General features: G+C 41.4%; 1 protein-coding gene across 3 annotated transcripts in view; it reads right to left on the reverse strand.

Moving 5' to 3' along the window:
* The window catches only part of ELOVL2 (ELOVL fatty acid elongase 2), a 51,974-nt gene that overhangs the window by 11,149 nt on the left and 24,285 nt on the right, over positions 1–16,540 (reverse strand). For all 3 annotated transcript variants that reach the window (XM_075745014.1, XM_075745013.1, XM_075745015.1), the window contains exons 2-3: positions 16,417–16,480; positions 11,073–11,260 (exon numbers count right to left, since the gene is read on the reverse strand). In XM_075745014.1, coding sequence (XP_075601129.1) covers positions 11,073–11,260; positions 16,417–16,480 — 252 coding nt within the window. The remainder of the gene's footprint in view (positions 1–11,072; positions 11,261–16,416; positions 16,481–16,540) is intronic.

Here is a 16,540-nt window from a genome sequence, read left to right on the forward strand (position 1 = left end):
CCTGTGCCTGTGCTGCAGCTGGCAGTAGGCAGCAGCTTTGTGGGGGATGGGGAGATGTTACTGCACGGTTGCTTTTCTGGGTGCTCTCCTTGCCTGCCTTGTGCACTCTCCCGCCTTGGATTTTCTCTCCAAGTGAGAGGTGACTGAGTGATTCACAAACTGAGACTTTTGGAATAGGCAGGTACGGTATTGTTGACAGGCTGTTGTTAAAGATTTGCTCTCAACTCTGTCACGTTACTTAAGAAATGCTGAAGAAAATCTGTCATCTTGTTCTTGGTTGGGAGCAGTATGGTCAAACAGTGCTGGAGTATCAGGAGCTCAGCTGGAGGCAGCATCCTGGATGCCAGCAGGCTGCAGTGGTGACACCTGGGAGCTTTGGTAAGGCTTGGCATCAATGGCTCTGCCAGAAGAAACCTCTGCAACTAGTTCTGCTAATAGAAGCAGGAAGTAAATGATATTACCTCTTGCTACTTTATTTTTTCTTGATCGACTATAACGAAATCCTTATTTGCTTTATTGGTGGGAAGTGGTGGTAGTGGGACCATCCCTAGCCCTTGTGATTGCAGGGAGTTGAAATCATGACCCACAAAACATCAAAACCCTAAAAACAAATGAAAGAGAACAGGCAACTCCTTTCCCCTTCTCGTACAAGACAATATCATAGACTAGGAAGGACCCTTTATCCAGATTTTACTGAGGAACTATGAATTGCCACTGTAGATGCACTGTATTGTTTTGTTAAGAGGTAATGTTTACATGTTGTTATAGTAATATTTTACACACTGTTTTGTAATTTAGCTCTATGATATGCCCATAATGTTTTTTATCTGCAGCTCTTAAACAATTTTATCTTATGAGAGGTATACAATTTTAATCGGTTTGTTCCAAGATAATTAAAACAACTTCACCTGACTGACTCTATTGCATTCTATATCTGTAAATTCATACCTTTCCTATGCTTAAGTTGGTCAAACTTTTTCATTTCTCTTTTAATGCATCTTTGGGAATTTGCTTTTTTCAGGTTCCAACTGCAGACACACTTTACTCTTTCAGTCTTTTTTCCTTTTCCCTTAACTAACTCATTTTTTGCTTTGCTGAAGATACCTAACCTCGTAAAATCTTCTGCTACAGTAAGCAAGATGTTGGTTCACAGAAATTTGTTGGAAAAATTTGCTATTTTAAATCTTTTGGTTAGGCTGTTTTACAAATGCTCCGACTTGCATAAGATTATGATAGACTGATATTAAAAAAAATTTCTGTTTTTATTTATATGTTGGGTTTTTTTGGTGTGCTATAGGTTTGGGAACTTTCCTGCTGGTGTTGTATTGAACTGGCCTGCTTGGTTGTATCTCGAGATTTATTTTTCTTCAAGGATTCCATTTATAGCTCTTATGTTGAAAAATGAGATGAGAAAATCCTTAAAGGCTCAGAAATAAAATAAATAATTATTTCTTTTCAATATCACGAATTTTTAACTTGGCGTTTGAGAAATCCGTAACTCATCACAATTGGTCAGCATGCAAATGGAGAGCAAGGTTTGGGGTAAGAACACTACTGTCTGACTACAGGGTTTTCTTTAACTTGCTCTTTTTTGTACATTCTTCTATGATTCTGTATAATCCCGATTTGCAGATGATACTGTGTGCCTATTCCCCAGTCATTTGACTTAGCAGAAGAGTTCCCTCTGATTTGTGTCTGTTTCAAGAGCCAGCAGCTTAGAGCGAAGATCTGTGTCGACTGTCTTTAACCTTGTTCTTTCACATCAGCTGTTCTGCAGCTCAACACTTCTATTTTCTGTTGTAGGTACCTTATGCATCGCTGGGTCTCCTTTAGGGAAAAGGAGAGAATACGCTTTGAGTTTTGACGGCTCTACTTTGCAAGCTAACTTTCAAGATTTCTGGATAACTCGCTGCTAAAAAAATCAATGGGGAAAGTGGGAAGGCAGAAAGTATTTTTTTGGGGGATCCTGGTGATCCTAGGCCATGACTTGCATGTGCGCTATCGATGGATGAGGAAGGTAAGCAGCTTACCCAACGGTGCCAAATGAGCCAGCTGCATATCTGGGACAGAAACTGGTACCGTGGCAGCAGACGTTCAGTCACTAGGCGTCTCTTTCTCTGATACAAAACTAATACACTACTTCTACTGTTTCAGTTACGTTCTCTTTTACGTACTGAGCGCTCTCACCACTCTGCAGAGCTGGCGGTGGTGTTAATCATGCAGAGATGGTGCAAGTGCAGGATGTATTAAAGTGATGAGAAATCCCCTTTCTCTTTCAAAATACAAATTCTCTCTCTAGAAAATAATTCTTTGAATGCTTTGCGTTCTTGGCAACCTATCCTGAAAATATTATTAACGCATGCATTGTTTGAAGCTATTTAGAAAAACAGATCACGTAAAGAGGAAAGTTCTGCCTTGTGAAAAATTTCTACTAAGTAGCAACGTGCTGTTATTAGTCAAATTTATTTTCATATTTTGTTGCTTCTCTAATGTTCTTAACAGATTCCAGTTGTTACACCAACAAATGACTGTTACTCATCTGGTCAAATATAAACAGCACAAGGATTCACAACACTTGCTTCGCTGCAGACATCTAACTTTTGGCTCTTTTTTTTTTTTTTTTTTTTTTTTTTTTTTTTTTAAAGGAGGCTGGGGGGAGGGCAGCAGGTGCCAGGAGATGGTGCCAAAGCCTCTCACCTTGCTGAGTAGCAGACTAAGCACCAACAGCTGGGACCCAGGGGCCTGTGTCCTGCTCCTTTCAAGCTTTCAGCCTCAAAAATCCTACAGCTGTAGCTTGTTCCTGCATCTGTCTTCTACAGCAGGCAGGCTAGAAAGGAATGTGATTTTTCTGAACGGATATTCCTATTTCTACTGACTGCAGTTTCTCTGTGCTCTTTGAGTTGTGGAAAAAGTTCTGTGCGTGTTGGGCTTTCTCAGAAAATGCCTGGAAGCAACAAGGTATTCTCCTTTGTGGCAGGGCAGGAGAAAAGAGCGTGAGGCACCACCACTTGGGAGATGAGCAAGCCTTGTAAGGCTTTTGGAATATTTTCAGTTTACCTGGAGAGAGGGTTGGCGTTTGCAGTCTCAAGGAAATGCACAGATCTTTCGCATCACACCCACCCTTATAATAGTTTGGTTCATTTTTTGTAATATTTATACCTCCACTCACTGTTTATTTTCACCAAGATTTTAGCTCCTAGTTATAATTCCCAAATCAACGCTATAGTAAAGCTTTGCATGTGCTGCTTCACCCTCCAGAAGGATCCCTTTGATTTCTGGTTCACGACTCTAATCTCCAGCTCTATCTGCCTTGATTTTTCTCTCTCAGAGCCATCCTAAATAGGTTTCTGAAACACTTTAGTATCTTTGAAACAGTTCAGAAGGGGAAGACAAACCCAAATATTGGAAATAGTATTAAAATAATTGGAATTTCTCTCAAAAGTTCACAGTGGGAGTTCTGGGTGACGCTCCTAGTCACATGGTTTAGTTTTAGGTAGTCCTGCGAGGAGCAGGGAGTTGGACTCAGTGATCCTTATGGGTCATATCGCCAACTTGAGATATTTATGATTCTATGATAAGTACTAGTGTTCTTGTGGAAAAAACAGAGCAAGAAGCCTCTTGTCATTATGATGTATATGATGTTTTTACTGTGTTTTCTGCGGGCCTTTAGCCCTCAAGCCAGTTATAATATCTTGATCTGACCACTGTCCTCAAGCAGTGGAGGCCTTGCTAAACTAAGGAGACTAATCTATGTAGTGGAAAGAAGGGTCTAACTTGCAGTGCTTTGAATCGCCTATTTCCTTTGGCTGTAGGAGGAGATTTTTGTTAGTCCTTGTGAATAGCAACTCCTCTCTAGATCTCTAGACTTGGACAAAATAGTCCTAAAGCAGTTACGTGCACATCAGATCCCAAGGAAAAGGAGTCCATGCAAAGGCTCAGGACAGTGTCTCAGGAAGAAGAAAGGAATGACTTTGTTTTCTTTGCATTTTTTTATTTAAGTGAATTTTAGAATGAAATGCCTTAAAAGATTACCTGTCTCTAAAAACAGAAGCCAGATATTAATTACCTCACCAAACTTTCTTTTTTCAGTTCTTAAAGGGGAGAGATCAGCTCCTTGACTCTAACATGGTTCAGTTCCAAAAGCGTGCAACATTTGGATTGTCTTCCCCATCCCCAAGAGGCTGGGGTGAAGGCGTGCTGCAGTGCTACTGAGGCCATCGTGCATTCATGTAATAGGTAAATGAATAGAGGAAGGTACCATTTAATCATCCTTGATTTATCATGAAATCAATCTTAATAACTAAAAGGCTTTCAGATGGGGTTTCTGGCTAGGACATTCAATAGTGAAATCATCTGTGAATGGTATTTGTTGAAGAATATCCTTCTATATAGGCTGCCTATTTTTAGATGAGCCTCCAAGAATTGTGGTATAATCCCAGATTTTTCAATGGATAGCTGAGATGCAGAACAGCCTGTGTTTTCAGATTGCTGCTTTTGTGTCCTGAAGATCTCAAACAAGCTGCAGTCTGGCAAGACCATAAACCCCGCAGGGAAGCAGCGTGGGCCAGATTGTTCAGCCCAGGACTGGAGGATTCCAGGAGCTTAGTCCCAACTCTGCTACGTGGTCAGTGCCTCAGTTTCCCCAAATGTAATATTACTTTGTAATGGTGGTGTACCAAACAAGAAACAGATGCTGAATAGGAAACGCCCTACAAGACACTTTCACAACTAAAATATTTTGTTGTCCCTCTTTATAATTGTATTGGGTTTGCATGGCAAGGTTTTGGTAGCAGGGGGGCTATGGAGGTGGCTTCTGTGAGAAGCTGCCAGAAGCTTCCCCTGTGTCTGACAGAGCCAATGCCAGCCGGCTTCAAGATGGACCCGCCGCTGGCCAGGGCCATGAGCCATGGTGGTAGCGCCTCTGGGGTAATGAATTTAAAAAAAGGGGGGGGGGGAACCTGTAGAAACAGCAGTGGAGAGAGGAGTGAGATGTGAGAGGAACAACTCTGCAGACACCAAGGGCAGTGCAGAAGGAGGGGCAGGAGGTGCTCCAGGCACCGGAGCAAGATTCCCCTGCAGCCTGTGGTGAAGACCATGGTGAAGCAGGCTGTCCCCCTGCAGCCCATGGAGGGAGGATGAGGGGGTGTAGAGATTCCACCTGCAGCCCGTGGAGGACCCCACGCCGGAGCAGGTGGAGACACCTGAAGGAGGCTGTGACCCCGTGGGAAGCCCATGCTGGAGCAAGCTCCTGGCAGGAGCTGTGGATCCGTGGAGAGAGGAGCCCACAGCAGAGCAGGTTTGCTGACAGGACTTGTGACCCCGTGGGAGACCCACGCTGGAGCAGTTTGCTCCTGAAGGACTGCACCCCATGGAAGGGACCCATGCTGGAGCAGTTCATGAAGAACTGCAGCCTGTGGGAAGGACTTACGTTGGAGAAGTTTGTGGAGGACTGTCTCCCATGGGAGGGACCCCACACTGGAGCAGGGGAAGAGTGTGAGGAGTCCTCCCCTGAGGAGGAAGGAGCGGCAGAGACAATGTGTGATGAACTGACCACAACCCCCATTCCCCGTCCCTCTGTGCCGCTGCAGAGGAGGAGGTGGAGAAAATCAGGAGTAAAGTCAGGCCCAGGAAGAAGGGAGGGGTGGGGGAGAAGGTGTTTTTAGGATTTCATTTTATTTCTCATTTTATTTCTCGTTACCCTACTCTGATTTGATTGGCAAGAAATTAAATTAATTTTCCCCAAGTCGAGTCTGTTTTGCCTGTGACAGTAATTGGTGAGTGATCTCTCCCTGTCCTTATCTGGACCCATGAGCTTTTCGTTATGTTTTCTCTCTTCTGTCCAGCTGAGGAGGGGAGTGACAGAGCGGCTTTGCTGGGCACCTGGCCTCCAGCCAGGGTCAACCCACCACAGCGATGCAGCCAAGATATTTTTTTGTGGGGACAGAAATGTAAAGAGCATGCTTTGGGCTACTCCCTCTCTCCATGGGTCTAGTTAGAGGTCTAATAATTATATGCGTGGTGACCCAAAACAAGTGGCTAATTCTGTAATACACTGACTGAGGTTTGCTATCCTGACCTGCAATGTGTACAGCTGGGCTCTCTGCCTGGGCATTCTAACTGGAAAGATACTGGTTATTCCAGAGCAGAGGAAGTAAATGGTCCTGTGTTTTCTTATTTTGAGGTCAAAAAGTTCATAGTTTTGAAAAATGTCTAAATTTTTTTTTCTGTCAACAAAAACTCTTTCACATGTAAAGCCATGTTGTTGAGAAACTCCTAGCCAGTTCCATTTAATACCCCTTAAGTAAACGGGAGACCACTAGAAGGATTAGTGAACTAATGATTTCAAAATGACTTGAATTTATGAGTGCTGATTCTTTTGTGTGTTGCTGTTGTCTGGCATAGTGAAATAGGCTAAAACAAATCCTTTCCAGGCTTATTTTCCATGAGTCTTTGATTACATGTCCCATTATAAATAGCTTCCATATTTTACTTTGTAGTGCCAGTGACTGTATCGGAAGCTTTGCACATATGAAAAAATCTCATAATATATAAAATTTTACTCTTGATTTCCAGTAAAGTTCTACTGAAATCTGTTTGAATTGGGCAGGTGAGATCCAGAGCGCTGCCTCTTTCATAAGCAGAATAAACATTTTGCTCAAATGCAGAACTCAGAAAGGTCAGTGGAAAAGACGTGGAGAACTTAGAGGCTGAAAAATGAGAAGTGAGGACAATGTGTCCAGTTAGAATAACTGCAGGTGAGAACAGCAAAGTCAGCTACTCAGTTCTCCAACAAATCATCTGATTAAGATTGAAGAAAAACTGGGAATTGAACTCTATCCAGACAAAGTTCTTACTCAAAAAACCTGTTTACTTTTGTCCTTATGCTTCACCGCTTTAGACCGCGCTCTCGGTGACATTTTGCTGTCTAGTTTGTCTTTCTCACTTCTCCCTTCTTGTAAATGATAGAAAACCACACCTGATTCCTTCTGGTTTCTCACTTTGTTCTTTTTCTCTTGCTCCCCTAAGGTTAAGATAGTCTTTCTGTCCTAATTAAAGAATTTCTTCAAAGGAAGCCTTCACCTCAAGCACCAATTCTTATGGATCTAGAATAACTCCTTTCTTCTCTGCTAAATTTACATTCAGTAACTTCTAGACAATTAAATGAAGGACTAAATAATTTATTATGATCTTCAACATTTTTTTTTAAAGTTGAATTTCTATAGTAAAATTCCAGGATAGTCAAATCAGCTGGGATCTATGTCTTTTTTTTTTTTTTTTTTTACCTTTCCTCATCACCTGCACTATTAGAATTTTACTTAGACCTTCTCTCTCTCTCTCTCTTTCTAATGTTTGAACAGTCAGGAAGCAATTTTTTCTCATGTCAGCCATTGGAATGATGGAATAAAACAGAGTGGAAATGCTAATTTTTTTTTTTTTTTTGCTTGTTCCCTTCATTTTGCCCACAGTTTTCCCAAACCCAGGGATTATACTGGGTTTTCTAGTAATTTATGAGATCTAATCCCAGTTGCAATGTGTAGGGCTAAAACCAGTGGCTGCTGGCCCTGATCAAGCCAGGATTGTGCTTCTGACCTTTCCCTGCTATCAGAGGATACAGAGAAGATAATTCTGGTATTCTTGGAAATCCTCACATCATCTTGACACCTATGGATCTGCAAGCCATTACTGTAATTCAGAAATTTTACTTACTATGGGGTGAATTTTCAGCCCCTAGAAATGCGTAAAGTGAAAAGTAATTTACTCTCTTAGTCCTTGTAAGGTAAAAGACTTTTCTTCTGACTTCACTAAAAAGGTTAATGCACTGGGCTTGCAATACTTATGCAGTTCTGCTCTTTCCCTTTTTCCCTGAATTGAGGGGTCCTCACATGGAAATCCTGCTTTCCCACATGAGTGTGGTTGCTTACAAATCCTATGGATTTGTCATAAGTCTGTGAAGCTACCTGGGGATACAGGCAGTGTAAGACATCATGCCACCCCATGCTGATGGCACATAGCGCTAGATCTCCTTTTTAATCTGACCCAGATGGTGCCAGTGTCCTGGTTTTCTCAGTGCCTGATCAACAAAAAGACTTGGGTGAGAGCTTGATGATTAGCTGAGATTTAATTTAAATAGGGCAGAGGTGATACTGCTGGGGAAAGCAGCCTAAGACCATGTTAAAGATTATGTCTTTTCCTATTAATGAGAGTATCTGGAGTAATTTTGTTATGACTCCTTGCTGTAGCCTGTGTCTTCTTGCATTGAGGTTGTACAAATCAACTGCAGTCAAGGGACTGCTAGATTAGGTCAGGAGATGAAGAATTGCAGCACAGGTACCCCCATCAGCTGGTTTATCATGTTTCTCATTAAAGCCATCATGTGGGACAGTCTGCATTTGGAGATACACCCTTTCTTTTGAATGAGATATTTTTCTTTAGAATGAGATTTTTTTTTTTTAATGTATAAGAAGCACCCGCTCCATTCTAGAGCTGTCACAAGAAAACTTGTGCAGCGTCTCATAAACGAAACCAAGAAGAGAAAGAAGAACAATGACAATAACTGTGTGTGTGTGGGGGGGTTGTTTGGGGTTTTTTTTGATGTTTTATCTCTATTATACAACTTATTATGTTGTGATTTATTTCTGTTACAGAGACCAGAGGCATTCAGGTGCAGTGGGAGGATGGAGGAGTAAGACAACTGTTACAGATGTTTCTAGGAATTAATCCTGAATCATACTCACTGGAGGGATCAGCTGTGTTTACATAAGAAACCACTGTATTTACATAAGAAACCGCTGTGCAGAATGCTCTAAATACAGGTAACTCTTGCACCAAAGAGCTTCCTGTCCATAAAAGAGAATAAGAGCCAATGAGAAGCTTTGGAAATGAGACATTTTGAAATGTTGAATCACCACAACTTTATTCAGTATTGATGATTTCTGCTCTCCCATTTGCCTGTTTTCCTTCAGCAGGGATGTGCAAGCTACCCCAGGCAGGTCTGCAAGTCTCAACTTCCATTCTGCTCCTTCACAGGAGAAGCTGGTACAGGAATCGGGCGAGTAGACTATGAAAAAATGCAGAGACACTATTCCGGAAGAGTGTTTTGTACAGTGTAAAACCAGCCTGGCTGACAGTCCAGAGCTAAGAGTGAAATCTGCAGTAAAACAGTTGGTAGAGCAGGTCAGTCGTGATGTTGCCTGGGTTCCTGACAAAAGCAGAATGTGGAGCTACGAGCCACTGCCAGCCATGCCCAGCTGCACTCGAGGAGGCGTAAATCAACAGCCTCCAGCTTACAGAGTCAAGCTCTAAAGGGACTAATCTGAGGAGGAAGGCAACTGGGCGATCCTCTGCAGCAAAATCAGCCTCGGGAAAAGGACAGGGGAGTGAGGCAGCTGAACGGGAGCTGTCTCAACACGGTTCCAACAAGGATACGAAGGTGGCAAAAAGCAAGTTCGCTTCATTCATGTAAGAAAGACCTGCTAGAATTCTCTTTGTTTATTCATTTGCTTGTGGCAGGCCAAATCAGCCTGCAAAAGGGGAAGGGAGCAGTATTTTTGTTTTCTATTCAGTTAATCCTTTTCACTGGTTCTTACTACTGAGGACAGTTATCTGTACACCTTCAAGCAGAATGGGGATTTAAACATCAAAGTGCTGATTTAAATTCTGGAGGAAAATCAGTACGGAGTCCTCAAACCTTCCAGCAATTGTGCTGGTTTCTCCTTTGCTCTGGGCCTGATCCTGCCCTCTCGGTCACCCGCAGCAACCGCTGAAGCCAGCTGGAGCTTTGCCCAGGACGAAGCTCTGCGTAGCACAGTCGGTCCTTTGCACAAAGGCACAAACCTAAACCGCTGTTCAGCCTTTTGACCAGACTGGTCACCTGGTGTTTAGCTCAAATTAATTTAAAACTTGAAATCTTTGGGGTCCTGTTTGGCTTCTGCAAAGTTCCTTCTCTGGCTGACAGAACAGTTGGCCCTTGTTTTTCTCAGGGAAAACTGCTGTTGTGGCCGGGAGCCCAGGGAGCAAGAAATGCTGTGAGGCTGCGCAGGCAAGGCAGCGATGTCAGCTCACACCTCCACAGGTCACACCATGAAATCAAGCGCATCCTTCAGCCAGGGCTTCTCGTGCCTGGGGTCGCTTTTTAACCCAAGTCAGAAAACGTTTTGTGGTTTTTGTCTTTTTTAGTCTTTGCTTCTTAGGGCTGCAAGTGGATGGATGTTAATGCTTTGATATTAAAAGTACCTGAATTATCACAAGGCTGAGAGTGGGGAGCTCCCAAATAATATTGAAATAGTGACTGTTGGCTTCTGTTCCCCGCTGGGGAGGTGAAAACACTTGTGTCTTTGCTGAGGAGCACAGAGTCCCTTGCTGTTGCAAAATCGCCAGATGCATTCAAACCTCTCTTCAGGCTATGAATGGATACTGATTTCTGTGAGCATGTTCCTTCCTGATAAGTACTCGGGAAATAATCTGTGTGACCATATTCAGCCTCCAAGTCCCCAAAGCACTTGCTTTTGGCTGAAATGGTATGTTTTTATTATCTGTCTCTTAATGTTTCTACTGTCTGACTATATGATGGAAGCTCTTTAGTAAGGAGAGCACAACAATAACATTGAACTGCCAATACCATAAATAAATCGGTACTTACTCTCATCTATAAACCTGTTCACATTTAAGCATGGTTATTTGTACATAGAAAAATCATTCCATAGACAGTCATATGAATTGAACCCAATCTGTGGGCATATTCATGGGTGCTGAAGAATGAGCTGAAGGCATGGTTTTGAGCTGAGAGACTGCTGCAGATTTAAATTCATGCTTGTAGACACTGTGCTGGTAGCAGCCAGCTGTCTGCAGGGGTGGACTGTTGCTCAGGAAGGACCATTAAAACATGCCGAGATCGGAGCTGAGAAGGTACAGTACAACTCACTGTCCAATTGCTAAGGGACTTTTCTTATCCTGAATGTACTTTGTTGTTGATGTTAGATTTCCTAGCAAAACTATCTGTTGCTAAGATATTTCTGGTAAAAATCTGTATATTGCTCACCTTTCTCACCCACGCTGCATGGAAAAGCACTTACCTCTATGAGCATGTACAAGGAGAGCAGTGTAATCCCAAGGTTATAAACAATAAGGTGAGCCCTGAGAGAGAAAGGAGGTCTGTCCTTCATGAACTTGTTGCCCAGCCATATGCAGAGTAGGTATGCTCCAGTGAGGAAAAATGTGGGAAGGTAAGAGTCCAAAAGGAACCATCCTCTAACCCTGGCATCTGAAAAGAAACACGTGCAGCAGGCAATTAAGAAGGCTATGGTAAATTATTGCAAATAAGGCAGATCATATGATGAAAAAAATCAGCTAAAAGTGTGAGAGGGAATCTGCCATGCTCTGCTCACGTTAAGATCTCTATCCATTGCTTTTACCACCCCAAAACTGCATACTAATTCAGAGAATGTGTGGTGAAAACTGTATGGAATTCCTTAATAATTTAAGATCACTTAAATCTCATTTTAACAGGAACGGAAAATGAAAAGGAAGAAATCATTCCTATATGCTTATTTAATTTAATGCTATAACTTAATATGTAATTAAAGCATATTTTAATCTGCTCAGTGGACAGTTTGCAGATACAAAGTATGCATGTAAATTTGCCAGTTTGTGTTCTGCCTTCACCATATGTATAAAAGTACATAACATTTGCTACAAGACATTTATACAAGGGGAGGACCTTTCAAAACCATTAAATATGAAAAAACAAATGGCAAATGTTTACTTTGATAGTTAAAGATATTTGGTAAGGCAAGGGCTTGCTTTCTCATCGTTTCTGTCCCATTTGCCTGGTCCTGAAATGAAATATTAAGGTCAAATCCTACTTGCCTTATTCACACAAGTAATCCCATTGGCAGTAAGCAGATAGTTCAGTGTATATGAGCAAAGCCTAATCCTATATGCCTATCTCGATGCACTGCTTGGTTGTCCTGTGAACGACTGGATGTCATGAGTGAAAGGAGTGTGGTTGGGTTTTTTCCTTTTTTTTTAAGATGGAGCAAAATTTAATTTTCCACAGCAAAAATCTCCAGACATTTATCTGTGAAAAGAACAAGGGGCATCATGACTAGTTTTTCAAAAAGGTTACTCTAAATCTGTCATGAGTTTTAGAGTAAGCGAAGAAGTCAGTCAGTGAGAAGCTATTGTGCAGGTCACAGTAGCTCTTTCTGCTCTTAGAAACTGTTTTAAATTACTTAGTTTATTTTTTACAAAGACCAAGATTATGTTAAAAATTGTAACAGAATAAAAGGTACTCACAGTGCATGAAAAAAACCATTTTATTATTTTTCCACCCATGTTGAGTTTGGGAAAGACTGGGCAATGGATGATGCACCAACAAAATGTGCCCAAGCATTTAACAAACTGTTGCTGATCACAACTTTGCTCTACTGTACTCTTTCCAAGTATGCTTTCCTCAGAAATATATACATACAGATATACATAAAGTGAGATTTTGAGTTGGAGTAATCTGCTTATGAACAGGGCTATGAACATCAGCTTTCTCTCTCGTTACAGTCTCCCTCCGTTTGCCACTTTGCTTCCATCGCAGTGGCTATAGCGCTCATCTGTTGGGATTAGCCTCTGCATAGGATGTTAGCTCTTTTGCAGGAAAGAATTTCAACCAGACTTAAGTTACCATAGAAGTCCATTGCTCTCCTGGTCTTTTACTCTCTCTTCTGGACTCCCAAAAACCTCTAGGAGAGGTGTAGGACTAAAGCAGTCACAACAGCACAACCATCTATGACAAAGCACCACCCTTCCTTTAGGGTGGCCTCGCTTCGCTGTGCATTACCAAGCCAGGACGCCTGTTGTCTGCCTTCAGATCTCAATGTCCATTTAAAATCACCGCAGTGTGACAGTAAAACACTTCCAACAGCCCTCTTAAAGTTCAGAAGCTGCGTGTGAAGCTCTGGAATGAATGTTTTTGAGGGGATTCTGTTCCTATGTGGCCTCTAAACAGGACACAGGAGTCATAGGACCGGGTACAGGTTGTGCGTGTAAGCAATCTAGTCTAGTGTATGTTTTAGGAGCACAAGGATTTGATTTATTTAATTGGCATCCTAGGTGAAGATGTAGAGAGCAGTCATGTCAGCAAGGCTGCTATCTAACGAACAGTCTCCCCATCCAAGGATTGCAACACTTGGTACGTAAAGGTTACTTGCACAAAGGCCAACTGATATCAGTAGGTAACGAAACAGCGTGTTTGCTCAAAGAGGAAAAGTAATTGGAAGAGATGAGAATACAAACTGAACTAAACAGCGTTAAATGCTGCCCCAGTATGCCCTCAGAAAGTTTTCACTCTGCTGTGAGTGGCCACGAGCATGTGGGCTGATCCATTCAAAAGCAGAACTCGTGTGCTTGTTCAGGTCGGCATGTCAAGTATTTTTAATGTCTATGCTATTTCAATTTCAAGAGAAATTATTAAAACGTGTACCTTTACTGATTATTTTCTACCCTGACCTTGGTACCTTGAAGGGTAAGGCAGTTATTGACAGAAAGACAGAAAGTGGTTTATAAACGGCAGCCAAGGAACGTGACTGTTTCTTCTCCAGTTATGCTTATCCCTGAATGACAAGAAGAGGGAGGTTTTTATGTGGCAGGAAGGGAGAGGAAAGGGAGTGTATTTAAAAAAAAAAGTTATTGGAAGGGGAGTTCAAAAGTTCGATCTCCATGTTCAAGTACTATAAAGTATGCTGTCAATAGGAGAAAGGATTATTTTACAATGTTGAACCCACACAGCATCTGAATTTGAGACCAAGGCGGTGAATAAAGCCACAGTGTGAAAGCGCTGGACTACAGCAGGGGAAGGAGCAGGCGCCCACGAGCTCTGATCGCTCCGTGAATAAGCTCATTGACGGTCACTGGCCACGATGTGCCAGACCCTTGGGGTGAAATCTTGGCTTCTTTAAAATGAATGGCAGGCCTCCCAGGCTCTTTAAAGGTATCAGGCTTTTATCGGTGAGGTTTAGAAACTTTTTGATTCAGGTTTCTGTTTAGCTTTGGCCAATTGGTGTCTGAGTAGATCCAGAGCTTTTTTAGGTGCAGAGGGTAGATGGCTTTGTACCAATGCCTTGCTACCCTTCATACTCAATTGAGGAGAGGAGGAGTGCTTATTGCTTCATCATAACTTCGTTAAAATGTGTCTCTTCTTGACCACTTCTGTTTCTTTCACAGATAAAACAAGCAACCCATTAACTGGATTTAGCTTAGGTGGTTCAATATTCCTCAATTTTGTGTAACGCCAAACAATAATCTGTAGATCAAGGCAGCCCTGGAAAAATGCTCTTTTACAGAACAATATAGTTATTTAACTCTTTCCTCTCTTGTCCTGAGCCTAGATAATCTTCTATCCAGAATAATATGGACCAACACTGAATTGTAAGACCACCTCTTATTAAGAGATGCAACTGATGGGGATGTATATGCTTCTATTTCCTGATCCAAAAGACTTGGTCTGTTAGCTCAAAAGCAAACATTGAAGTAAATTTGTGTACAAAGTCCAGCTGATACTAGTGAACAAAAGCACATAATATGCCTATATATAAATCAAATTCAGATCTTTGATCCTATGCCTCTAATTCTAGTAGTGCAGTACTGCACATTTGTGGAAGCTCGCAAGAATTCATTAGAGTTTAATTTGTGGGGTCACTCTATCCAATTTAAAGCTGTTTGCAATTTATTGTGAATTATGCATATAAACACAAGTTATTAATGAAATGCATGCTCCTGTGTCATTACACCACTAGTTCAAATAAAAGGTCATAGTGAACAGGCATAGAAAACAAATGCTATCTTCAGCACTGATGGCTAGAGAGGGATGGAGATGCACTTGGCAAGTAATACAAATAATACTTGTTTAACTAAAGTGCTTTCTAAAAGCCCAAAGGAATCTATGTGGTATTCTGCGTTCGATTAACTACAGTTTGTTCCTTCAAACAATTTGTTCTGGTCCAAAGAAGAATGAAGGAGAACATCATGTCCGTTTGAAAAAAAAGAAATAGTACTTTTATGCTTGTGATCAAATTTCTTTGTTAATATTGAAATACACTATTGTAGAAGCCATTAATTAAACTTATTCTGTTTTAGTCACTTCTGCTGCAGTTCTGAAGCTGCTCAGTGTTTCTTCACCAGAAATCTTTCTTTCAAGCTTCACATCTACTGCAGAAATGATGGAAAAAATTTTGTACCCATCCAGCCAACTAAGAAAAAATTCTTGGTTTTAAGAATGCTGTAGTTCTCTTTCCCTCGTCCTCCTAATTAAGCAAGAACCGTTTCTGGGACCTGGGGGACATTATTGCAACAAAATGAGAATACATAAGCATAGGTCCATCCCCATGGGCAGCAGTTCTGGATTGAACCATGAGGAAAAGTTTGCAGGGCTGTTCCTGAAGCTGAGCGTTTGAGCCCAGCCCTATCAGCAGTGAGGTGGCCGTACAGGGACCTTCTCTGAACACTGTGTCTGCTGCCTAAGCTCCTGCCTTAACAGTCTCTTCTAGCTGCTTGGGTCTCAGTCCCTGACTTTGATGCTCCATCCTCACCTTGCTGCAGCCTTTCTCTTTCTTTCTGCACTCTTCCTTCAGCTGCGGGGGTTTTTTGTTGGGTTTTTCTTGTTTGTTTTGTTTTGCTTTTGTTGTTTCTTTTTGGTGGGTTTTGCTGGGGTTTTTTTTACTATCACTTTTTTCAGTCCTAACAATGCATGAGGCACCTCCAAGGTACAGTTATTCAAATTATTCTTGTCCAAACTCTTTTGGAAAGCAAGAATAGGAAGTAGAAAGATGCATCTGTTCTCCCACCCCATCTATTGGTTTACTGAAATTTTGGATGTGATCCTGTGCGTTCTAAAAGCTCTTTCTTGCTTTTGCACTAAGCATCCTCCTGAATTAGGCTATCTGATAGGTAGCTGGACCAAACAATAACTGGATTATGAATCAGAATCAGTCCCAAAACAGATCTTCCACTTTCAGAAAAATCTACAGTTTTAATTTTTTTAATCTACATTAGGATGTAAAACTTGAAATCCTGTGATATTCTCAGAAACAAAGGACTCTCAAATCTAGTGATTATTTTTAAGTTTAACAAAAAAATAAATCCATTTCATGTCTTCTTTCACTTTCAGTATAATCTGTGATTGGTTTTAATTTGTATTTCAGATAATACGTCAAACAGTCACAACAAAAATCTATTGGTTTTCTATAAATGAGTGCATTGATTTCCTATAATAATGGTATGTTCCTGCAAATATTGTCATTTTGCCTAGTCCATGTCTTTCAATGAGAAATTATTCAGAAAATTTTGACTGCTTCTATTTATTAGAATGTTTTTGAATGGTAATCTGGATAGGTATTGTTTCCTAAAAGGGCTATAGGTGGAGCAACTTACCTCGAGGTCCAAACATATAGTCCACAAATGCATTTACTTCCCGGTCAAAAGCTTTCAGCTGCTCCTAAAAAATATAAAAATGAGATATGACAAAAACATTATCTCATGGGTCACAGAGAATACA

The sequence above is a fragment of the Balearica regulorum genome, chromosome 2, assembly GCF_011004875.1.
Source record: "Balearica regulorum gibbericeps isolate bBalReg1 chromosome 2, bBalReg1.pri, whole genome shotgun sequence".
NCBI lineage: Eukaryota > Metazoa > Chordata > Aves > Gruiformes > Gruidae > Balearica > Balearica regulorum.